The 26,044-nt window shown below is 41.6% G+C and overlaps 1 protein-coding gene and 1 long non-coding RNA gene across 3 annotated transcripts in view; one reads left to right on the forward strand and one right to left on the reverse strand.

The window, feature by feature from the left end:
- Nucleotides 1–1,086: 1,086 nt before the first annotated feature.
- On the reverse strand, nucleotides 1,087–2,627 carry LOC139034471 (uncharacterized). Its single transcript, XR_011487016.1, has 2 exons — nucleotides 2,316–2,627; nucleotides 1,087–1,425 (listed from the first exon to the last, which is right to left on the reverse strand). It is a non-coding gene; the product is annotated as an uncharacterized lncRNA (long non-coding RNA).
- Nucleotides 2,621–26,044, forward strand: part of LNPEP (leucyl and cystinyl aminopeptidase) — a 99,722-nt gene continuing 76,298 nt past the window's right edge. The window contains exon 1 of one of the 2 annotated variants that reach the window (XM_020875453.2): nucleotides 2,621–2,813. In XM_020875453.2, the coding sequence (XP_020731112.1) occupies nucleotides 2,795–2,813 (19 nt within the window). In that variant the 5' untranslated portion in view covers nucleotides 2,621–2,794. Of the gene's footprint in view, nucleotides 2,814–3,575; nucleotides 3,744–26,044 lie in introns of those variants that run through there. The other variant, XM_020875454.2, reaches the window with a different exon arrangement.

Genomic DNA, 26,044 nt, shown 5'->3' on the forward strand with positions numbered 1-26,044 from the left:
TGTGTTTCACACTTAAAAGCATGACAGACTCCAGCTTACAGGTGAGGTGAGGTGAGGAGATTTAACAAGCTGTGGAGCTGTAAATATCTCTGCAAAAATAACTCCAAAGGAACATGACAGGACCCTGACTCATTGGAAAAGACCCTGATGTTGGGAAAGATTGAAGGCGGGAGGAGAAGGGGAGGACAGAGGATGAGATGGTTGGATGGCATCCCCAACTCAATGGGCATGAGTTTGAGCAAGCTCCAGGAGTTGGTGATGGACAGGGAGGCCTGGTGTGCTGCAGTCCATGGGGCCGCAAAGAGTCGGACAGGACTGAGCGACTGAACTGAAAATATAGGTAAGAGCCTCCTATCTAAGCAATACAATGTGTGGGGTCCTTTTAACAAAATCCAGCACTACAAATACTATATGATATTTGAACACTTATGTACCAGCCCCTGTGGTTCACTTCCTATTTTTGGTTCTGAAGTTGTCACGTGTTGGGGGGAAGAAGGGCTGTGAGGAGTCAGCCTAGGGGCTCTGATTATCTTTAACACAATGTCAGAGAAGAGAGCAGCTTTGAAGTGTCATATGATACAGACCTCTGTACTGACCACAAACACACCACTCAATATAGAAATGTTCTCTGGAAGGGTTTTCAACATTGCAAGAGAACTAGAACTCTAAAAACCGTGGCATCCATTCACAAATTCTAGGATTTAGGATCCTGCCCTTTATGAAGGTAATGACCCTGTCTTCCTGGCGCTTGCAGAGATTGATAATAATGAAAGAAGGAACAAAAACACTGTTTTAGACAGTGCTGTGAAGATAATAAAGCAGGGCTCAGTCTTTACTCGGCAGATCATGTTTGGACCTATTTTCCGTTGGGGGGCCAGGGAAGAGCTCTGCAGAGATGACATTTGAGTTGAGCACTGAAAGACAAGAAGGAACAAGCAGGCAAAAGCACAAGGCAGAAGGAACAGTTCATCCACGAGGAACGCGTTACGGGAATGATTTGATGTAACTTGGCGACTTTCAGGAACAGCCTGAAGGGCCTCTGTAGGCAAAGCATCGTGGGCACAGTTGGGAGATGAGGTCCCAGAGTTCAGGCAAAGAGTTTCAATTTTATTCTAAGTGTCGTTGGTATCCACAGGAGGTTTTAAAGCGAAATTGAGCGATTTAATACGATCAACACTTTCAAATGAAACTTGCAAAATACAATAATTGCACGCAGCTTTTACTTCTTGGAAACCTAATTTTTAAATTCCCACTCGGGTCAAACAGCGCCGCGGTCGTCCCCGTCTGCCCAGGCTGTTTGCGCTCGCTTCCAGCTTGTTTGCACGCGACGCCCTGCTGTTGACAGCCTCGGAGGAGAGCCTGTGACAGTTGGCAGGCGCCGGGAGGCGTCGCGGGAGCCAAGTTGCTGCTGGGGCCAGGGCTGCGCTGGGGGAAGGAGGGAAGAGGGACGGGAGGCGGTGGCCGCGCCCTGGGAGGGCTGCGATCTCCGCGCCGTGGCGGCGTTGCGCCCTCTGAGCAAGGGATGAAGAAGCCGGGGGCCCAGACGAGCTTCCCCGGGGCTCACGGCGCAACCCACCCCCCTGCTCCCCCGTTTGTTTCCACCCCAAAGGTTCGCCGGCCCTGCCCGGGGTTTGACGCCGGAAACAATGATGGCTGGGGGGCTGCTGGAGGCTGCTGAGGCGCTGGATGCCGGGCAGCGGTGGCGACCGATGGAGTTTCCGTTTCTCGGGCCTAGCTCCTCCCTGCCCGGCCGCAACGGCGACACCCTGGGGGGTGGTGGTGGTGGTGCGGAGCCCCGCCAGGTGTTGATTTAAGGCTCCGCGGGGCCAGGCCTTCTGCCCACATCCTGCGGGGCCAGTTGGCCCCGGCGGATCCAGCGCCGCGTTTTGTCATCTGCCTGCACCGGGAGGTAGAGGCGGCGCCCCCAGGCCCGCTAGCCCCCCGGGGACAGGACCCCGGGTGCCTGCCCCCGGCGGTCGCCCGCCCCCGGCGGTCGCCCCCCTTTGAGTCTCCGCCACCGATCGCTTGGGACCACTATGCGGCGAGCGAGCAGCCTACGGAGACGACCCAGAGTGCCTGTTCCCTGGAGCCTTGCCGAAGGGAGCTGGACACCCCCGGGGAAACTCGAAGCTTGGGCAGTCTGCGGAGATCCCTGCACCCGAAGCCTGCTACCTACTCTGCCTTCAGATCTCGGCGCCAGCGGCCACCTCCCACCCAGGTCTCTGTCCTCACCCAGCCATCCGAACCAGCGACCCCACTGGGTCTGCATCCCATCACCCTAACTGAAGGCTCAACAGGGGGGCGTGTATTTCAACCTCTTCTGTGGCCTGTGTTTCTCGTCCCATCTCTGGAATGTCCACTCCGTGGAGCGATGTGTTACGCGCGTGGTGCCGGGGTACCGGCGTCTAGAGCCGGGACACCTGCCAGACGCGACAGACCATCCCGTTTGCTTTAAAGGGACTGAGCGCGGTTCGGAGCGCTGAACCGGAGAGAACTAGAGTGCGAACCTGCCCTCCTGCCTTCCTGCCTGGGGCGGGGCTTGTTCTGGACACGCCCCTCCCAGGAGCCGCCCCGCCTAGATTGCCCGGGCTCTCTCTGCAGCTGCCTGCAAAACCCGGAGTGGCGGATCCCAGAGAGGGCGGAGCGGCACCGCCCCTCGCGGCACCTCCCTGGCAGCCCTGGGCGCCGCGCCGGGCATGCTCAGTACGCGGGGCCGCTCGGAGCTCTCGGAGGAGGAAGCTCGCGCGCTCCCGCTCTCAGGAGCCGCGGCCCGGGGCAGAGGGGGCCGCAAATAATGGAGCCTTTCACCAATGGTGAGTAGGCGCCGGGAGGGAGGCCGGAGCTGGGAGCCGGGCTCTCCCGGGGCCCAGAGGGTCGTGGGGAGTCGTGACACGCGAGGGCGAGCTGCAGCCGCCTCCAGCGCAGGTTTCCCGCGAGAGGTTTTGCGGTGAGGTGGTGGGGGGGTGCTGCTGTAGGGGCCCCGGGGGCAGGCTGTCGGAGGTTCGGGGGAGGGGGCGGGAGGCGGCGATCGCCAGGCTCGGGGGTCGGGGGCCGGGTTGCTGGCGTGAAGGTCAGCGCCACCGCCCGTCCCGGTGGGGACACCCGGTGTCCCGGACACCTCGCTCCTCTGCGCAGCCAGGTGGGCGAGCTGCAAAGTTTGGGCTGTGGTGCGCATTGGAGGGGGGGCGGCCGGGAAAGTTGGCAGAGCTTGGGTTTGCCCCGGGTGCAGAGTGGGCTTTGGGGCGGGAAGGGTTAAAGGGCGGTCAAACCCTCAACTTGGGTGGCGCGCTCAGAGCTGTCCCCCCCCCTGCCCTTCGGCGAGTTGGCGGTGTGACTTTTCCAGGTAGGGCTGGGTGGGGGGTGGGGGCTTGTTAGGTTAATTCAGTGGAAGGTAGAGAAAAACTTGCAGAAAAGCTGGATCACCCCGGCTGGGAGCCGGGGAGGTTCCAGCCCGCATTGCCGCTCTCCCCGTCTGTTGCGGAGGCATTCCGCAGGAGGTTCAAGCTTCCTCTCCCTGGCTCCCAATAAGATCGGTCTTTTTTTTTTATTTTCAGTCGAGACTCATTAAATATCAAGGGGCCGTCACGGTGATATCACAATGTGACTTAAGGCGAGAGTCCAAAGCCGGAGCTGCAGGAGGTTCGGCTAACAGCCACAGCCCTTAACTGACCGAAGGGAACGAATCCATCCCACCCTCCTTTTAAAACCATGGCTTTTGTTTGGACCACAAGTGCCATGTAGGGGTGAGATGCCTTTCAATTTGCGGTGTTGAGTATCTGGATTCCCTTTTGGGGACAGAAAGTAGGAAAACTGCCAGAAAGGGAGAATTCACGCTGAAATGGGAGAGTTCACTCTCCTAGTGGACATGTGTTTTCCTGCGGGTGGTTGGTTAAGGTAGAGAGTTTGTCGCATTAATAGAAGGCAGAGTCTGCCTCTGTTAGGGTGGTTCTCTTGCCACCCGGGAGACAGAGACATTGTCCACTATGCCCCAGACCCGAGCCAGACTTTGTTGTATGCTCTTTCATGCCTGCGACTGCGAACTACTAATTATGTTCTCCCTGTCCCTAATTCAGAGTGCTTTATTCTACTGCCATATCCCTGTCTGTACTGTTTAATTAGGTTTAATGATGACAGCTTTAATTCTGAATTTTCTCATTCAGGTTCTATTTGTAATTACTAAGGCTCTAAGAGTAGTCTGGTAAAGTTGGCAAAGAAAAATAAGGACTATTTGAGCTAAAAGAAAGTTTAGAGAACATCCAGTACTTTGGTATAAAGTATGTTTAATACAGATTCTTAAATCCTTTCCAGTGGGTATCCTAAGGCTTAGCCTGTGTTCTAGGTAGAAAGCTTGGAGCTTCCATGTTTGTAGGATTTTAAATGTGAAGTTTTCTCTAAGTTAAAAAAACAAAACCAAAAAACTCCTCTCAACAAGGCTGAGTCACCCATTTGGTTAAGATTATTGCTAGCTGATTTGGTGAACCTGTGCCTACAGAATTAAAGTACATTCTCAAGTCTTAAAATTGGAGCCTTTTCTCCCATCTTAGAATAGTTTTAGAATATGTTCCTCTGGATGTGAATATTTGCAAATTGTCATATTTGGGAGGGCAATGAAAAAGTCCCAGAGAGGAGAATAAAAAAGAAGCAGTCCTTCAACTTTCATGTAGGAAATTAGATTTCTAATCCTTTCCTGTCTTCCAGATTTTCAGTCTGTGCTGGAGATAGTTTAGCAGCATATCATTTTAGTTAATGTAATAATTATTCCTTGGAACCTTATCTAGCATCCTTTAGCAAGGGGGATACAAACTAACATTTAAGTCAACAAGAAATTGGTTGATTGGTTTAGTCACTAAGTTGTGTCCGATTCTTTTGTGACCTTGGGGACTGTAGCCTGCCAGGCTCCTCTGTCCACGGGATTTCCCAGGCAAGAATGCAAGAGTGGGTTGCCATTTCCTTGCCCAGGGGATCTTCCCTACCCAGGGATCAAACCCTGGTCTCCTAGATGGCAGGCGGATTCTTTATCACTGAGTCGCCAGGGAAGCCTCAACAAGAAATTAGGTCCTAGCACTTTGAGGTGCTTTTCGGGTTTAAGGAAGACTCATTATTTCAGAACTTTTGAAGAATAGCTGTAGAATTTTCTAGTGTCTTCAAACAAGACATGATATAGTGGAGAGTACACTTATCTTTGTACTTAATCCTTTTGAGTGCAAAGAATATGTACATCTAATTCTCTCATAGGTCTCAGTGTTATGGTGCAGAATATTTCATTACCCATAGAATTTATCTTTGGAGGGTTTATCAAGTTTGGCCTGGGCTTTTGTTACACATTCATTCTCTTTTAATAAAATTGTCACCACTTACACTTTGTCATGTATCTCTATATGTGGAGAGAGGTGTGAGCGCTTATCGAAAAGTTTCAATAAGTCGGGGTCATGTATCTTTCAGTTAAAATCTTGTCAATGATTTCACTCCCTGAAAAGAGGTAAATTTGTAAAGAAGGCAAATTTAGTTTGTTTTGCTAATTTGGTTTCCAATACTCATCTATTCCAGTTAGGCCTTTTCTGCTTTCCATGTTTTCTGTCAAAACTTGCTGCTGGTATGGATCATTTTTCTTGGACCCTGCTCTCTACTTGATAATGGATTTATTTGATGACCGGCCTATGTTAACCTGTCACTGCTGCAATCCATTTAATATGCACATCTCCAGAAAGGGCTTACGTTATTGCCAAGAATTTCCATTTGGCTCAGGAGATATTTTTGGTGTTGCCCTTGGTGGGGACTGCTGACTATTATGCTGAAGACAGGACATCCAGTCTGGCTTTGGATATTTGGATTTTTTTTTTTTTATGGGGAGAGGAATGAGCTGGACTAGTGCTCAAGGTTGGTTTGGTAGCAGCTGTTATGTTCTGTTAGGTAGAAGTGAAACTAATCAGAAGTAGTGATTGCTGTATTACCAAAAACCAACCAAACCAAAAACAGAAACTCTGCAGGTCTTTTGATAAGTGTCCAGGGACTTCCCTGGTGGCTCAGAGGGTAAAGTGTCTGCCTGCAATGTGGGAGACCCGGGTTTGATCCCTGGGTCGGGAAGATCCCCTGGAGAAGGAAATGGCAACCCACTCCAGTATTCTTGCTTGGAAGATCCCATGGACGGAGGAGCCTGGTAGGCTACAGTCCACCAGGTTGCAAAGAATCAGACACGACTGAGCGACATCACTTTCACTAGATTAGGGCAAGTAATTATTTGATGACTACCTAGTTTTATTTGTCCTCACTTGCACATAAGATTAGGGCATTTTAGAATAACTTAAATTTATGTTAAGAAATGTAGATAGAGACCTCATCCTCAGGATCTGATTCAGAAGGTCTGAAGTTGGGTCTAGGAATCTACACTTCATTTTTAGCATACTAAAAGTATTCATCAGAAGGGAGCTTTTGAGAACTTTACTAGATAAGCAAATTTCATATGTGTGGGTGTGTGTCTATTTTTAAATGCTTTCTAGTTTGTTGTATGGCTCAATGTAAATTTCCGGAGGGTGGAAAAGCATTGATATTTTGAAGCCCCAGCACTGAAAACAATTTAAACACGGTATTTTTCCCAAAGCCCCCAAGAATCACTTTAATACTACATCCTGGTGTGTAGTCTAACAAGGGGGACTTCCCTATCTTTATAAAACTTATTTTTGTTTTCAGATTGGCTTCCAAGTGAGAGTATTTCCCAACTTCCAAAATGGGAAGTGTGGATAATAAATTAGATGTTCATGAATTATAAGGCAGTATAAAATTGTGATTTCATCATTTTAATCTTACAAATAGCAGTTATCCTGTTAGGTATGTGCCTGTGTGTGCTCAGTCATGTCCAGCTCTTTTAGACCTCATAGCCTGCCAGGTTTCTCTCCATGGGATTTCTCAGGCAGGAATATTGGAGTGGGTTGCTATTTCCTACTCCAATCCTGTAGGTATGCATTTGTTTAAAAAAATTTTTTTTATTTAGCATCTATCAAAGCTCATCTATGTGAGCTTACTGCATTGTGTTCATGTATATATTTTTTTGTTCTGAAATAACTTACCACATTGAGAAAAAAAAAAATGGAAGATAATAATTTACAATAGTTTACTTTACAATGGAAGATAATAGTTCACATGATAGGATATAAGTTAGATTCTGCTTTTACTTTTCTGTCTTCAATCTTTATTTCAGTTAAGGGAAATAGGAGTATATAGGATTCAAATATTAACATCACTTAGTAGTATAAGGTCGAGGCTGTAACTAGAAACCAGTCCAGCTGTTAACTGGAAAGCAGAGGTGGAAAAGTTCTGTACATAACAACTTCCCCAAAAAGGTATCTTGAGACAAGATAAATATCATATTTTAGAAACTATTAGAACCAGTGATTATTATTTATCTGTAGATGATTCTTGAGAACTCAGCTTGATAGAGACAGAACCAGAAAGATTGATTATAAAGAAATTATCATATAGAGAATAAGAAGGGTGATTTCTTTCTCAGGAATCAGGCAGACACCATTTTTGTAGTGCCTGTTTACAAGTAGATTTTCTGCTAGGCCCAGTTAGCAGAAGCCCCACAAACATGCTATCAGTTAATGCTAGATCCTAAATCAAGATGGCAGAAGAACAGGATGGGGAGACCTATTATGATTATACAGTGGAAGTGACAAATAGATTCAAGGGATAAGATCTGATAGACAGAATGACTGAAGAACTATGGACAGAGGTTCAGGACATTGTACAGGGGGCAGTGATCAAGATCATCCCCAAGGAAAAAAAAATGCAAAAATGCGAAATGGTTGTCTGATGAGGCCTTACAAATAGCTGAGAAAAGAAGAGAAGTGAAAGGCAAAGGAGAAAAGGAAAGATATACCCATCTGAATCCTGAGTTCCAAAGAATAGCAAGGAGAGATAAGAAAGCCTTCCTCAGTGATCAGTGCAAAGAAATAAAGGAAAAGCATAGAATGGGAAAGACTAGAGATCTCTTTAAGAAAATTAGAGATACCAAGGGAACATTCCATGCAAGGATTAGCACAATAAAGGACAGAAATGGTATGGATTTAACAGAAGCAGAAGATATTAAGAAGAGGTGGCAAGAATACACAGAAGAACTGTACAAAAAGATCTTCACCACCCAGATAATCACGATGGTGTGATTATTCACCAAGAGCCAGACATCCTGGAATGTGAAGTCAAGTGGGCCTTAGGAAGCATCACTACGAACAAAGCTAGTGGAGGTGATGGAATTCCAGTTGAGCTATTTCAAATCCTAAAAGATGATGCTGTGAAAGTGCTGCACTCAGTATGCCAGCAACTCTGGAAAACTCAGCTGTGGCCACAGGACTGGAAAAGGTCAGATTTCATTCCAGTCCCAAAGAAAGGCAATGCCAAAGAATGTTCAAAACTACTGCAAAATTGTACTCATCTCACTCGCTAGCTAAGTAATGCTCAAAATTCTCCAAGCCAGACTTCAACAGTACATGAACCGTGAACTTTAGATGTTCGCAGTTTTAGCTGTGATTTTCTAAGCTGAATTTAGAAAAGGCAGAGGAACCAGAGATCAAATTGCCAACATCCACTGGATCATTGTAAAAGCAAGAGAGTTCCAGAAAAACATCTACTTTTGCTTTATTGACTACCCCAAAGCCTTTGACTGTGTGGATCACCACAAACTGTGGAAAATTCTTAAAGAGATGGGAATACCAGACCACCTGACCTGCCTCCTGAGAAATCTGTATGCAGGTCAAGAAGCAACAGTTAGAATTGGACATGGAAAAACAGACTGGTTCCAAACTGGGAAAGGAGTCTGTCAAGGCTGTATATTGTCACCCTGCTTATTTAACTTGTATGCATCATGTGAAATGCCGGGCTGGATGAAGCATGAGCTAGAATCAAGATTGCCGGGAGAAATATCAGTAACCTTAGATATGCAGATGACACCACCCTTATGGCAGAAAGTGAAGAGGAACTAAAGAGCCTCTTGATGAAAGTGAAAGACAAGAGTGAAAAAGTTGACTTAAAACTCAACATTCAAAAAACTAAGATCATGGCATCCAGTCCCATCACTTCATGGCAATAGTTGGGGAGTCAATGGAAACAGTGAGAGACTTTATTTTGAGGGGCTCCAAAGTCACTGCAGATGGTGGCTACAGCTGTGAAATTAAAAGACACTTGTTTCTTGGAAGAAAAGCTATGACCAACTAGATAGCATATTAAAAAGCAGAGACATTACTTTGCCAACAAAGGTCTGCCTGGTCAAGGCTATGGTTTTTCCAGTAATCATGTATGGATGTGAGAGTTGGACTCTAAAGAAAGCTGAGTGCTGAAGAATTGATGTTTTTGAACTGTGGTGTTGGAGAAGACTCTTGAGAGTCCCTTGGACTGCAAGGAGATCCAACCAGTCCATCCTAAAGAAGATCAGTCCTGAATATTCATTGGAAAGACTGATGCTGAAGCTGAAACTCCAATACTTTGGCCACCTGATGCGAAGAACTGACTCATTTGAAAAGACCCTGATGCTGGGAAAGATTGAAGATGGGAGGAGAAGGGGATGACAGGATGATATGGTTTGATGGCATCCCCGACTCGATGGACATGAGTTTGAGCAAGCTCTAGGAGTTGGTGATGGACAGGGAGACCTGGCGTGCTGCAGTCCATGGGGTCGCAAAGAGTTGGACATGACTGCTCAACTGGACGGAACCTCAATAAGAGAAAAGAAATGGAATAATCTAGTTTTGTTTTCATACTAATATGAAAATGATAGTATATATAAGTTAAATCAATAAAACTTGGGACAGTTTTCTAATTATTAAATAAATAAAGTGAAAGTTGCTCAGTCGTGTCCAACTCTTTGTGACCCCATGGACTGTAGCCCACCAGGCTCCTCTGTCCATGGGATTCGTCAGTCCAGAATACTGGAGTGGGTTCCGGTTCCCTTCTCCAGGGGATCTTCCCGGCCCAGGAATCAGGCCATGGTCTCTTGCATTGCAGGCAGATTCTTTACCAACTGAGCCACCAGGGAAGGTCACGGAATTCACTAGTTTTGAACAATGGTTGGAATAAGATTTTAAAAGGCTTTGTTCCCTCCCCGCCCCACACCCCGTTTTGCTTTCAGGATTAGAGATGGTCTAGATAAGTGATCCAGAGAGCTCTGGTCTAGAGGTATAGAAGTTAACTTCCTCAAGGCAAGAACTCTTAAAGAGATTTTTTTTTTTCTTCACACTTTCTCTGGAGTCCGAAGAATATTGTGACCACATTGTCAAAGATCGTATTTTTCTGTGTATGATTGTGTTTATAACCTGTTGATATAACATTTGTCAGATGTAAGTTTACATTTCTATTGATTAACACTCCTGTTAGGAAACAGCAGCATTCTGACCCTCTCTGTGAAAACATTAGGAGATTGAAATACAGAGAGGTAGAGTCAGAATTACCCCAGAAGTTGGGATGGAGCTGGATCAGGCCTGTAGTTCTTGGCACTTGAGGTAAGTGAGGAGGACAGTGCAGTCATATTCTGTTAATTAGTTACCTCATGTCTTGAAAACTGTAGGAGGTTGGAGCTGGAGCTAATCCTACTACACCTTTCCATAATTTTGGCTCGACCTGAGAAACCATGTTTTTTGTTTTTTTAATTTGAATTCCTGGATTTGTACCTTTTAAGAGTATTCACAGAAAACTAGGAATGAAGAATGAGGAAAATTCTGGAGCCCACGGTAGTTCAGCTCCGTTTTTATCTAGGTCTTTATAGGGAAGGCTGCTCATCGCCCTGGTATTTCTGTGCAATAGATATGGGTTCCTGTGTCTATGAAAGAGTAGTCAGGATTCCCCTGTAACCTGATTCACTGTTGTAAGAGCGCCTGTAAGACTCTGACTCCAAAAATCTTAAGGGGGAAATCGGGACATAGGAGAATTAGTCATGAAGATGAGCGGTATATGGAGATTTAAGGCAAGGAGGAATCGAAAAGGCAAAATGGTCAATACCTTGAGCCTGCAAGTCTTTGGCTTAGAAATGAATCTCTTCAGGAGAGTAGAACACTCTTGTGTGAGGCTGAAAGACAAGAGTTGGGGTTGGAAAGGTGAAGTAGGTGGGTCTGGTTGGACAAAAGGAATCGAGGGGAGAGGGGATGAATGAGTTAAGGCTGGCACTTGAGGGCCCTGGAAGAAGATAGAAAACATTTGCCATGAGTTAGGAAAGGAGATAGAAAATATTTGCCATGAGTTTAATCATACTGTGTATTTTTCTTTCCTAGTCAGAAAAGTCACAACTGCTTGTGAGTTAGTACTGTTCACTTTCCTGAATGTTTCAGATCTCAAGGAGGAAAAATTATAAAGAAAGCTACTGACTCATTGACCCACCATGGGATGATCCTGGTGGCAGTCACTATTCTTTATTGACTGGTTTTGTCTCACGTTTGTTCCGATGCTTATGGTAAACAATGAATCAATTAAAGAAAAAATTCTGACCTTCACATCTAAAAAAACTGGGAGGAAATCACTTCCAAATAAAGAAAATTTAGTCTTCCAAGGCAGTTTGAAAAAACGATGCAGAATCAAGTTCAACTGTCAGAGACTCTCTGAAGTTCTTTTCCTTAATGAGTGTCCTCCCAGGCATTTCTGCCACATAGTTCAAGAGTGTGGTCATCAAAACAGAACTCCAGCCAATTGTCTGGACTTCTGTAGATGGCGGGATTAGATGGTCAAGAATCTTCTCCAGGCCTCTGTGCTATTTGGGGAGGCCAAAGCCAGGGATCTGGGAGGAAGGGTGTTTAAGGAGGCGTTCGATGTTTCTACAAGGGAGAGAGCTTTGTAAGCTGGGAGGATGGGAGAATGGGAAATGCAGTGAGAGAACTGGACCTCTCTGGGTTGGGCGTGCTTCTTTGCTCCCTGGATCTCACAAGCAGATGATGACCAGGTCTGTGTGGTAGCCCTGTTGTCTGTGGTTGTCTGTTTCCCAGACAACTGCCTCAGATGTCATTTGGTGCCATAGAGGAAATTTCTGGTGGGCAGGAAGGATTGGTATTCCTCACAGCTGAAATCGTTATAAGATTTAAACTAGTTATTAGAATTTTCCTCACCTCAACACCATTACACCATTTCAGAGTTCTCTTTGATGGAGAAATGGAGTTTAGTGGGAGTGATTAAGGAGACCTAAGTGTGATTTGAAGACAGAAGTAGTATTACATTTATATAGTTTCTTCTTAATTTCCCCATAAATCATCTTGGTTTCCCATAATTGTCAAAAGGGTTAAGTAAGGCCACTGGGGCTTGGTGGGAAGAACTAGTGTATCCTGGATATATCAAGTTGATGCCCATAGGTTTGGGCTGGTTTCCCTTTATACTTTTAGCAGTAGTTTCTCTGCTTTTTAAATGCTTAGTACCTAAACCTTTTGGGCCACTGATACTGTCCTTTTAGTATGTAGATTTGATGCCTAGATTAAGAAAACAATTCAGACTGAACGTTTGGGGAAATAAGAAATGCACTGCCATTTAAAACAGCAACCTCACTTCCATCAGCATTCATACAGGCTTCCCAGAGGTTAGTAACTTTTTGTTTAGAGGAAGCACACAGAAGAATAATTCAATGTAGGAAGGAAGGTCTATGTAGGAAGGCAGTTCTCCTTGGAAGGAAAGTTATGACCAACCTAGACAGCATATTAAAAAGCAGAGACATTACTTTGCCAACAAAGGTCCGTCTAGCCAAGTCTATGGTTTTTCCAGTAGTCATGTATGGATGTGAGAGTTGGACTGTAACAAAGCTGAACGCTGAAGAATTGATGCTTTTGAACTGTGGTGTTGGAGAAGACTCTTGAGAGTCCCTTGGACAGCAAGGAGATGCAACCAGTCTACCCTAAAGGAGATCAGTCCTGGGTGTTCATTGGAAGAACTGATGCTGAAGCTGAAACTCCAATACTTTGGCCACCTGATGTGAAGAACTGACTGATTGGAAAAGACCCTGATGCTGGGAAAGATTGAGGGCAGGAGGAGAAGGGGACGACAGAGGATGAGATGGTTGGATGGCATCACTGACTCGATGAACATGAGTTGGAGTAAACTCCAGGAGTTGGTGATGGACAGGGAGGGCTGTCACGCTGTGATTCATGGGGTCGCATGTTGGACATGACTGAGTGACTGAGCTGAACTGAAATGAACCGAATGTTCACTAAGGTGTGGCTAGCCTTGAGTATGCTTGTTCACTACAGCTGGATGCTATTGAGGTAAAGACTTGAAGAACTCATGCATAGAATCTTTTCTTGACAGATAATCAAGTGACAGTGACTATTGGTAGAAAAAAATGTGGTTTCAGTCCCGGATTTATGGTTAATCACTATTTTTTTAAAAAAAATAGATTAATGATAATCAAACTAATCCTCGGTAAGTTGTATTTTCATGGCAAAGTTTTTGCTATAGATTTGATACTATCATTTATTTTGTGTTTTATCAGTCTGATGGAAAAATATTTCAGAGAAATATCAACAAAGTAAGTATTAGTTCAGATCTATCTGAGATCAAGTCTAGCAGATTTATTTACCAACTGAGGTGTTTTCTAACTCACAGGCAATGTTTATAAGTACATTAGAGTTCTTATAAATTTCTTCTGCAGATCTCATGCAGTAAAATGCATTCTCTGTTAAATCACTCAGAGGTGTTTCTTATGCCTAATGCCATTTTAAAAATAAGGAATTATGCAGTTAATATTTTTTTAAACAATATCCAGCTAGTTGAAATTAAAAGCAAGCTTTTTAACTTTAGATATTATAAGGTTTGTGACTTTGCCTGAGAGATTAATGAGCATAAATATTTAGTCATCTTTGACATTTTCAGTTACTTTTTCTAGCTAAATCTGTCAAAGAGGTACCCTGAGGATTGTCCAGGACTGTGGGAACTTTGTTATGAGGAAAGATTTTTAGAAATAGTTTGTAAAATAAAGATTATGTTTGATTGGAGAACAAGTTTGATACAAGTATAAATATTAGGATAAAATAAGTTAGCCTAGAAAAGGAAAGGAAAATTGAAAATTAAGCTAAAATAATATTTTTTGCCACAAGGATATTGGCTAACTTTTAAGTGACCAAAATGGCATATCTTTATGTGAATCTGATCATTGTCATAATAATAAATAGAAGGATAAAGGAACTAAATACTCTTCATATGCTGAACTGTTTGTGTTTTTAGTCCATGGACTATGATGTTGCTCTGATAACTTGATGCAATTTTGGTGTCCTCTGGCCAGAGTAGTTTAATTAGATTATTTCCAATGTGGAATTGACAAACATTTTTGAGTGCTGGCTTTTCAGTAGAACTAAATGGTAATTATTATAACCTTGTACAATATCATAAATTTTTTGTTTTCTCTTGGTTCTATATTGCTGCTGTGGATAGCAACCAGAGAAAATAAATGCAGAAATATATAGTACAAAAACTTGGTAGAAGATGAGTGCTTTGAGCTTAATTCTGTTTTATTGAAACCTGGTAGTGATGGGGTTCAAAGCTACTTGATGATTGTCTTCTATTTTTTGTTGTTATTTTCCTTTTTTTTTTCATTTTGGATTTTTTCCTGTTTACATCATGCTAACAGTTTTTCTTCATCTCTTATTTTTATCACCCAAGACTAAAAATATAACAAACCAAAATTAGTTTTCCATGTCTCCTTGCTGTGTTCTTCTGCTGGGGAGTCAATAGTGGATCAGAGAAGACTATGAATGTTTGAGTACAGATTTTCTTGCATACTGTCTTAAACTGCCTCAATTAACAAGTATTTTTTAAATTTGTGTTTGACACGCCCCTACTTCTCTCTTCCTAAAAAGATAACCCTATTGAAATGAATACCTTCACGTACCTTCACCATATGCTTACTTATTCCAAGCTTTATTTTTAAAGCTGGAGTACAACTATGAATGCAGAATGGCCTCTGCCCTTGAGGACCTTATAGTCTAGCAGAGTTAATTTTTTTTTTTTTAAGGTATACAGATGCACAAATCAGTTTACTCCCTTCAAAAACTTTCAGACTTTAAGGCCAGGTCCCATCCCACACCACTTTCCTTAGATACATTTGGTTTTGTACTTTTGTTTTTTCATTTTAGAGATCTCTCCGTGAATCAACCTCATTTTGTAAGACTACTGTGTAGAATATTGTAATAGTGAAGAGCAGTCAGACCGCTCCTTTCAAATCCTGGCTTCTCACTCACTAGCTCTCTGATTCTTATCTAAGGATGTTACCAAGAGGTTTTAATATCTTTAGATAAAACACTAAAATATGTACAGTAACTCAAAACATTTTCTCATATTCACTGAAGTTTAAGATATGGGGGGTGGTTTGGCATATTCCTGGCTTCCCTGGTGGCTCAGCTGGTAAAGAATCCGCCTGCAATATGGGAGACCTGTGTTCAGTCCCTGAGTTGGGAAGATCCCCTGGAGAAGGGAAAGGCTACCCACTCCAGTATTCTGGCCTGGAGAATTCCATGGAGTACACAGCCCATGGGGTCGCAGAGTCAGACAAGACTGAGCAGCTTTCACTTTCACTTGGCATATTCCAGCCAGAGTGAGATTTTGAAAATTGGGGAACATGTATTTCTTACATCTTATTTTAGTAACATTAAAGGCTTGAGGCTACTACAGGAGAGGATTCTTTCCAATTCATATTTATTAACAATTATTATGCATATGTGACTCTTTTGGGGAAGTGTTGCCTAAGAGTAGAAGACCTGTTCATTTCTACATCTAGTTTGATTCTGGTTTAGGTGTGTTTTTCCAGTTCCTGCTGGCAAATGTTATATATAACACCTCATTATTCGTACAAGTAGAACTTGTTTCAGTCTTAGGTGTTTTATACATATATATATATATATATATATATATTTTAAATCTATTAGGTGGGAGTTGAAATAGTGAGGAATTAAAGACCAAAAGGGGTAGTGTTAGGATGAGGATAAGGGAACTTCATTTACTGACAATGAGGCCTGTATATATCACAGACATCAGGAATGCAAACAAAGATGTCTGTAGTTTAATATGTATTTAAGTTCATACCTATGTTGCTATGTATCCTCACAGGAAGCGTACTAAGAAGCTGGTTTTACTAGTGAATTTGTATTTCTGCTAGTGACTGTGACACTTATTTTACTGTTATTTTTTGCTAACTAAATGTAACTTGGCAGCAGCTTTTGGCTCTGAGAATCTATTTTGAATTATGGCAGTTACCTCCTTACTTCATCCCTGCCAGGAGTCTCTAGATCTGGTTTTTATTTGTTTTTTCTCGTAAGGACAATATTTTTTTTTTTTTGGTAAGGACAATATTTTGAACTTCTGAAACAAATAAAGTAGTGATTTTCATCCAACAGCAAGGTGAAGGATGTAAGGAATAGTAGTTAGAGTGTTTGGTGGCCACGGGAGTGGACTGCGTGGGAAGAGTGTGGAGGTATTCCTCATTGTGGGCTGTAATTGCCCCTGAGATGCCTCAGGGTTAAAAAGATAGCGTTTTCCCACAGGAGTAAGTTACTGGAGTCCACATTTATTCCCAGGGATGCTCAAAGAAGCATAAGGTGTGTTATGAAAGCAGAAGTACCACTTGTTTAAGATTTGTTTTCTCAATGGTTCAAACCACATTTCAAATTCTGTGTAAAGAACATACGTGCTTGTTCAGTTACATTTAACAGATAAAAACACAGTTTCCTTGTATTTGGTTCCTTCTAGAGTTTGCACCTAATATAGTGTTTCACATGTATTAGCTCAGTAAATGTTAATCTGAAACTAATACTACATTAGACTACCTCTAAAATATTTAGATAAGAACTTTGCTTTGTGCTCTTTTAATTTAGAGGGCTTTTAAAATTTTGTTCAAGTAAAGTTGAATTTCAGTGCCTCTCCTTTTTCTATAAATATCTCTATAGCAGAGTAATTTCAAGTCAGTTTTTTTGAATATTCTGATCAATGTTCATTCAGCTTCCCTTTCCAGTAAAATGCATTTCCAGCACTTGCCGTGTTTCAGCACTTACGGCGCTTTGTGCAGGGAAGATAGTGCCGAATAAGACACGGTCTCTGTGTTTGAGGAAAGGCGATGCTGAGAGGCAGGGAGTCTCTTACTCTGAAGCATTTTCAAAGTCAAAATTTAAGACTGATCCAACATTTGCCTGCCTCATCCTTTTCATCTGCTGGGCCTTTCTCGCAGCTGGAGAGTTGCTGTGGATGGAGACCACAGGGGTTCAGTTAAATCAGATTCTTTTCCTGCAGGGCTGTAGGGGCTGCTGACCGACCTGCCCTTCGTTACAGAGCCACTGAAACCATTCCCAAGCTGGTTAGATTTGACCTAAAAAAAAAAGAGTTTCCGGGAGTTGGTAAGAGGCATGAGCGGGTCTTGCAGAAGCCTTCCTGTGACCCTTATGGAAAGAGTGAAGGAGGTGAAACCATGTCATAGCTGTCAGTCTTAGAGCCGTTGAGAGGTGGGGCTCTCTTAACATAACAGCTAACGGTTTGAGCAAGTTACGGGGTGACCTGAGATATGAAAGCGTGAGTTTTAGACCTGACACTAACCAGTAGGAAAAAGTGTGGCTGTTTCTGTCCTGATACTAATCAAAGGAAAAAAGAAAAGTAGGCGACATCTTGAGAAGAGCAGCACTTCAACATCTCCTTATTGGTCGCATAACATAAGTTACGGTGTGTGAACTGTGCAGACATGTATTCCGTGTCTCCTGTCCCCCTAAAAAAAAATCTCCCGTTTTCATCCTCTCGCTCAGTATATTTATGGAGTGCTTATATGGAAACAGAATCTAGAGGCAGGGCACCACAGACGGGGTGTCTTAAATCCCACGAACTGGGTAGCTTAGCGGAAGTGTTCTGAGTGTGAAGGTTAGGAGTTCAAGAGGAAGGTGCCGCCTGGTTGGTTTCTGGTGAGAGGCTCTTCCTGGCTTGCAGATGTGGCTCCTTGCCGTGTCCTCGCGTGGCCTCTCCTCTGCATGTACAGAGCGAGCTCTGGGCCTCCCCCTTAGAAGAATGCCAGTCCTTTCAGCCCTGCTCCCGTGGCCTCGTTTCACTCTAATTCCCTCCTTAAAGGCCCTGTCTCCCAACGCATCTCACTGGGGACGGGGGAGGAAATGCTCAGTCCATCACGGGCTGCCTTCGCTTTATATCATCTTGTATACCATCAGGTGAAGAAGACTGTGTTTTTTTCACAGGGACAGATTATTAAAGGCTACATTCCTGCCTGAGGGTGCTCAAATGAGCATATGTAGTTAAATTCAAGATTTTTTTATTTTTATTTCTTTGAGACCCAGGAATCCAGGGTGGTCTACAACTCCATGTCCCTTCCTGCCCTCCTTTGGAGTGATTCAGACCTTCTGTACTTACTTTCCTTACTTTATGTGTTTACTCCATGTGCTTTTTCCAACAGTGTACTGCGACTTGCATGCTTGAAGATGCAAGATGTCTGAAGAGTTTGGGGATATTTTTATCTTTAAGGCAGTGTTACTCTTCTTAAACTTTTAGTCTAGGACCCCTTTTATACTCTAAAAAATTACTGTGGACCCCTAAGAGCTTTTGTTTATGTGGATTATGTCTCTCAATATTCACTGTGTTAGAGATTAACACTGAAAGATTTTTTTAAAAATATTAATGTATTTCATAATGACAATGAAAAGCTTTTACATATTGACATAAGCAACATTTTTAATTTTCCAAAGCAGAAATATTAGTGAGAGGCATTATTTTGCATTGTTGCAAATTTTTTTAAATATCAGGCACAATAGAATACAATGGAATTTTTAGATTGGCTTCTGTGTTCAGTGTGTTATATAAAGTGTCATATAAGCTAGGGAAATCTCTACTGTACACTCATCAGAGAATGAGTGTGAAAATGGAAATAACATTTTATTATGAAAATAGTTTTGCCATTGAAGACCTGCTGAGAGAGTATCAGAAATTCGCAGCGGTACCCGTACCACATCTTGAGAACTGTTACTCTACATGTGAAACCTGTCTTTTATAGAGATTGGAGAGGAATACCTTAGGAACCCACAGAAGGTAGAAAGTGGAGCTATTGGAATTGGGCAGTGAGTTTCTTAAGATAGATTTAGGTCACAGGAGAAGGAAATGACCTAGCCAGGCATATCTGACAAACCACACATCAAGATGCCTTTGTTACCTGAGTATTCTACAGTCATTTATTTCATCTCTGGATGGTTGTAAACTCAGAAAGACACAAAATTACTTAAAATTCTTAAATTAGCTTTAAAAATAATCATTGATTTTTAAAATCTGTTTTGTGTGTATACCTGAAGGGTTTTCTTCTTTATTGTTAAAAAATAAAAATGACTTTTTTGTTATTTTTTTATGGTTGCCAAACATTGATGTTCTACTTAGAGCAGTCATTTTACATATATTAGTTCCTATCAGACATGTCTATTTATTGAAGTATAGTTGATTTACAATATTGTATGCAGCAAAGTGATTTACGTTATATATGTATAGATCAGTTCAGTTCAGTCACTCAGTCGTGTCCGACTATTTGTGACCTCATGGACTGCAGCACGCCAGGCCTCCCTGTCCATCACCAACACCCGGAGTTTACTCAAACTCATGTCCATCGAGTCGGTGATGCCATCCAACCATCTCATTCTTTGTCATCCCCTTCTCCTCCTGCCTTCAATCTTTCCCAGCATCAGGGTCTTTCTCAATGAGTCAGTTCTTTGCATCAGGTGGCCAAAGTATTGGAGCTTCAGCTTCATCAGTCCTTCCAATGAATAATCAGGATTGATTTCCTTTAGGATGGACAGGTTAGATCTCCTTGAAGTCCAAGGGACTCTCAAGAGTCTTCTCCAACACCACACTTCAAAAGCATCAGTTCTTCAGTGATCAACTTTCTTTCTAGTCCAACTCTCACATCCATACATGATCACTGGAAAAACCATAGCTTTGACTAGACAGACCTTTGTTGGCAAAGTAATGTCTCTGCTTTTTAATATGCTGTCTAGGTTGGTCATAACTTTTCTTCCAAGGAGCAGGTGTCTTTCAATATGTATACATATACATATATAGACATTTCTGATCATTTTCTATCATAGTTTATTATAAGACACCGAGTGTCGTTCCCTGTGCCATACAGTAAATCCTGTAGTTTATCTGTGTTATATGGTCATTTGTGTCTCTTCATCCCATACACCTAATTTATCCCTCTTCCCTGCCTCCCTTTTCCTTTTCAGTAAGTGTAAATTCATCTCCTATGTCTGTGAGTCTGTTTCCGGTTTGTAAATAGATTCATTTGTATTATTTTTTAGATTCCACATGTAAGTGATATGTAATACTTGTCTTTCTCTGTCTGACTTACTTCACTAAGTATGATGTTCTTCAGATCCACTCATGTTGCTGCAGATGGCAATATTTCATTCTTTTTTATGACTACGTAACATATGTGTGTGTGTGTATATGCGTGTGTATGTGTGTATGTATGTGTGTATGTGTGTGTATGTGTGTGTGTGTGTGTGTGTGTGTATCCACCACATCTTCTTAAACTAGTTGTCTGTTGATGGGCACTCAGGTTTTTAACAAGCTGTCTCTTTCACAAAACCTTCTGCCTCCAGCATACAATAATGTGGATATATCATTTGTCTTCTCAGTCCTTTGATGAATTCTTAGACTTATTTTAATTTTGGTGAATTAAAGACCTGTAAGTTTGTAAGTTCAATTATTTTTTTCCTACTTGTCCTGATCTATTCAATGTTAGAAAAGCTTTTGTCCCCTGCCTGTCCTGCCAGAAAATGATCTAGACCTTTAAGAGAACTAGAATCCACACTCTTTTTCCCTCTGGGTTCTTTGGGGCTGCGAATGACTAGGATTGATCTACTTAAACTGTCTTGCCCTTCAAAAAATATCTGCACCCCTGTTCATAGCAGTATTATTTATAATTGTGAAGATGTGAAAACAACCTAAATGTTCTTCTGTGGACGAATGAATAAAGAAGTTGCGGAGTGTGTGTGTGTGTGTGTGTGTTCACATGTATGTATTATATATGTATATAATATATGTACCTATATGTATGTGTGTATACACACACACAATGGAATATTATTCAGCCATAAAAAGAGGACAGCCTGCAATTTGTAGTAACACGAATAGACCTAGAGGCTAAGAAGTCAGAGGAAGACATATTTTGTATGATCACACTTATATATGGAATCTTAAAAAAAAAAAACCCTGTGCACAAACTCACATCAAACTCGAAGAGATCAGTTTTGTGGCTATCAGAGGTGGGAGTTTTGGGGAGGGGAAGTTGGAGAAAGTGGACAAAAGATACAAACTTCCACTTATAAGGTAAATAAGTGCTGTGGATGTAATGTGCAATGTGATGACTATAGTTAAGACTGCTATATATTTGGAAAGTTGTTGAGAGAGTAGATCCTATGAGTTCTCATCACGAGGAGAAATTTTTTTCTTTTTTTTAAATTGTATCTATATGAGATGATGGATGTTAACTAAACCTGTCATGGTAATCATTTCACAATATGTGTAAATCAAAACATCACACTGTACACCTTAAATTTATGCAGTGATGTATGCCAATTATTTCTTAATAAAACCTATGGGTGGAGGGGGGATTGTCTTCTCTTGTCTTACTCCACAAATAAGACATATGGTGAACTGTGATGAGATGTAAACATGTATCATGTTAAGTTAAGCATGTACATGTTAAGTTAAGCCAACTGAACTAGAGTTCTGTAAAAGATCCCTCACCCACTCATTCGAAGTACCTTGAAATACTTACTAACATTATAGAGAATTTAGTCCATCACTGTGTTGGTATTTATAGTGTCAAGAATATTTTAAACAGAAGACCTTCATGATTCCTTTGGGTAAGTGGACAAGAGATAATTGTGGAACAAAGACTTAGAGTGTGGCATGGGAGTGTGCAGTAATTGTTCAAGTGAATAGCCTCTCAGACTGGTCTTTGTATAATTAAAATCAGAGTACTGTAGTGGTGCATATTGCTGATACTTGCTGTTATATTTTTTAAACTTAGAGTCAAAGCAAAACAAAATACTCCCCTCCTTCCTAGGCAACCACTGATCTATCTTCTCTCATTATAGATTAATTTACATTTTCTAGAATTTTATATAAATGGAACTATACAGATTTTACATAAATGAAACCACGCACTGTTGTTTTAGCCCGGGCTCTTTCACTCAGCGTAATTATTTTGAGACTCATCCAAGTAATATCAGTTGTTCCCTTTTATTTATTTATTTTTGCCTTTTTTGGCCTATTTTTACTCATTTTTTTATTCCATCTTATGGATTATATTATAACTTGTTTATCCATTCAGGTCTTAATGGACGTTTGTTTCCAGTTCGGGGTTAGTGTAAGTCTCCCTTGATTTCTGAAGCACAAGTCTTTATGTAGACATTTGTTGTTTCTCTCAGGTAAATATTTAAGATTTGGTTGGTTGGGTCTTCTGGTTGCTGTACATTTCAGCTTTTTAAGAAACTGCAAACTATTTTCCTAACAGGTTTTACCACTTCACATTTCCATCAGCAGTGTATGATAATGCTTATTCTTCACATCCTTGCCAAAATTTAGTGTGACTAACCTTTTAAATTTAGCCAATCCGATCAGTATGTAATGGTATATCTGTGGTTTTAATTGGCCTTCCCTGGTGACTACTGATGGCGTGTAGTTGAGCATGTTTGCATGTTTTGTTTTGTTTTTGGACATAGCTCATCTTCTTTTGTGAAGTGACTGTTCAGATCTTTTGCCCGCTATTTTGAATTGTAAGAGTTCTTATGTATTTTGGATTCTAATCTATGCAAAGGTATAGATATATTTGTGTAATATATGTAACATCAGTTCAGTTCAGTCACTCAGTTGTGTCTGACTCTTTGCGACCCCATGAATCGCAGCACGCCAGGCCTCCCTGTCCATCACTCTTGGAGTTTACTCATACTCATGTCCATCGAGTCAGTGATGCCATCCAACCATCTCATCCTCTGTCGTCCCCTTCTCCTCCTGCCCCCAATCCCTCCCAGCATCAGGGTCTTTTCCAACGAGTCAACTCTTCTCGTGAGGTGGCCAAAGTATTGGAGTTTCAGCTTCAGCATCAGTTCTTCCAATGAACACCCAGGACTGATCTCCTTTAGGATGGACTGGTTGGATCTCCTTGCAGTCCAAGGGACTCTCAAGAGTCTTCTCCAACACCACAGTTCAAAAGCATCAATTTTTCGGCACTCAGCTTTCTTTATAGTCCAACTCTCACATCCATACGTGACCACTGGAAAAACCATAGCCTTGACCAGACAGACCTTTGTTGGCAAAGTAATGTCTCTGCTTTTTAATATGCTGTCTAGGTTGGTCATAACTTTCCTTCCAAGGAGTAAGCTTCTTTTAATTTCTTGGCTGCAGTCACCATCTGCAGTGATTTTGGAGCCCCCCAAAATAGAGTCTGACACTGTTTCCACTGTCTCCCCATCTATTTCCCATAAAGTGATGGGACCAGATGCCATGATCTTAGTTTTCTGAATGTTGAGCTTTAAGCCAACTTTTTCACTCTCCTCTTTCACTTTCATCAAGAGGCTTTTTAGTTCCTCTTCACTTTCTGCCATAAGGGTGGCATCATCTGCATATCTGAGGTCATTGATATTTCTCCTGGTCGTCTTGATTCCAGCTTGTACTTCTTCCAGCCCACATATGTATCATATATATTGCACAAACATACATAATAGTTCCATGTATATAAAAACACTAAAGACTATTATTTTCTGGTCTTCACTGTTAAGAAATCCATTGTATTTGAATTGTTGTTACTCTATGTGTAATATGTAACTTTTTACTTTCCAGCTAGTTTCAGCTTTTCCTTCACTTGGTTCTAGCAGTTTATTCGCTTGGTTTTCTTTGGGCTAAACATTTTTTGATGTTCATTGAACTTCTTGAATCTGTAAATTTGTGTCTTTCACCATATTTACAAAGTTTTGGGCTGTGGTTTCTTTGGATAATTATTTTGCCTGGGTTCCCCCCCCACCCCCTGTAATTCTAGGACTCCAATTACATGTGTGTTAGTTCTTTTGTGCCTTTGAGGCACTCCTCACTTTTTTTCTCAATTCTTCTCTCTGTTTCAGATTGAATGATTTCTGTTTACCTTTAAGAAATGTTTACTGTCTGATATGAGAATCATAATTAATATTGACCTTCAGCTGAACTTTTAATCCCCTAAAAAATAGCTGGAGTAAACAGTTGCAGTGAAACTTGGTTCAATGAACAAAACTAAAATATAAGTTCAAAAAAAATCCTATGGAGTGTGATTTCTTGTAAACTTTGTTGTTAATTGAAATGCATTTTTGAGCAAATTGGCCAAATGATGAGGTATGCGGGTATCATTTCCTATAAAGGCACTTTTATCATCCAGGACATTGAGTTCTATTTCCCATCAAGCTTCAATGCAGTCATTTTTCCCTAAGGATGACCATATATTGTATCTGGTCTTTGTAAGAGGACAAGAAAGTAGCAAAATGTATTAGAAATATTTGCATCAAAAAAATTAAAAAAAAATTTAGTAATGTTTCATCACTTAGCCAGAAAATGTGTATTAGTAATTATAGATTCTCTCATCCCTAGTTATCATGTTTTTCTGTACCAGGATTCAACTAGTACTACAGGGGAAAAAAAGAAAAAGCAGATATATTTTTTTCAAGAAATCAACTACAATTATGACATGAGAAATTTCTCTAAAAATGTAATTTTTCAGTCATATCTGATCTCTGTTTTGTCTGAGATCAGGATGAAACCATGTGGCTCAGTCTTAAACTGTCAGCTTATCCCTTTCTTTCAGTGACTTTTATATTCCTCTTTGGGCTTAAAGTATTGAGAATTCATTTTCTTGTAAAATGTAAAAACTCATTTTTAAGAAATATGTTCTCATTGTGCTAAAGGGAGGAAAGGATATCTAGACTAGAATAATAACTTGTAGCATCTTGTAGACTTTTTATTTTAGTTGATGGGTGCTTGGACAATGTTACGATGTTCTATTACCTAAAAAGGACTCATTAAAAAAAAAAAAACATGTACCACAGTGCAAGAACAAATGGCTTCTCAGAGGTTGCTTAACCATTTCCTCTGAGTCTGAGAAAGTGGTTGTTTTCAAAATTACCCAGCTGAATTTGGGTAGAACTAAACTTAGCTGAGCAGTTCTGTGGGTTAAACTCACTTGTTGTTTCACTTCCATCTTCCTGTAGAGAAGTTAAAGTTTAAAAATTTAAAAAAAAAAAAATCTTTTTGGTTCCAGTCATTTTTACTAGCCAGCTGACTGGACAAAAGTTCATTATTTTCTCTGTAAAACGTAATAGGTTTAAAGGGTCTCTAAAAAAGCATCACTTCATGGTAAATAGAAGAGGGCAAAGTAAAAACAGTGTCAGACTATTTTCTTGGCCTCCAAAAGCACTGCTGACAGTGACTGCGACCATGAAATTAAAAGACGCTTGCTCCTTGGAAGAAAAGCTATGACAAACCTAGACAGCATATTAAAACACAGAGACATCACTTTGCTGACCAAAGTCTGTATAATCAAACTATGGTTTTTCCAGTAGTCAAGTCCAGATGTGAGAGTTGGACCATAAAGAAGTCTGAGAGCCAAAGAGTTGATGCTTTTGAAATGTGGTGTTGGAGAAGACTCTTGAGATTCCCTTGGACAGCAAGAAGATCAAACCAGTCCATCCTAGAGGAAATCAACCCTGAATATTCACTGGAAGGACTGATGCTGAGGCTGAAGCTCCAATACTTTGGCCACCTTGTGCAAAGAGCCAACTCATCGGAAAACACCCTGATGCTGGGAAAGGTTGACGGCAAAAGGAGCAGAGGACGGCAGAGGATGAGATGGTTGGGGAGCATCACTGACTCACTGGACATGAATTTGCGCAAACTCAGGGAGATGGTGAAGGACAGGGAAGCCTGGCGTGATGCAGGCCGGGGGTCGCAAACAGTCAGACACGACTTAGCGACTGAACAACATAAAAGCTTCTACTTTTCTAAAATCACAATCAATAAAGTTATAGTAAAATGATTGTACAGTGTA

Source organism: Odocoileus virginianus, chromosome 3 (genome assembly GCF_023699985.2).
Source record: "Odocoileus virginianus isolate 20LAN1187 ecotype Illinois chromosome 3, Ovbor_1.2, whole genome shotgun sequence".
NCBI lineage: Eukaryota > Metazoa > Chordata > Mammalia > Artiodactyla > Cervidae > Odocoileus > Odocoileus virginianus.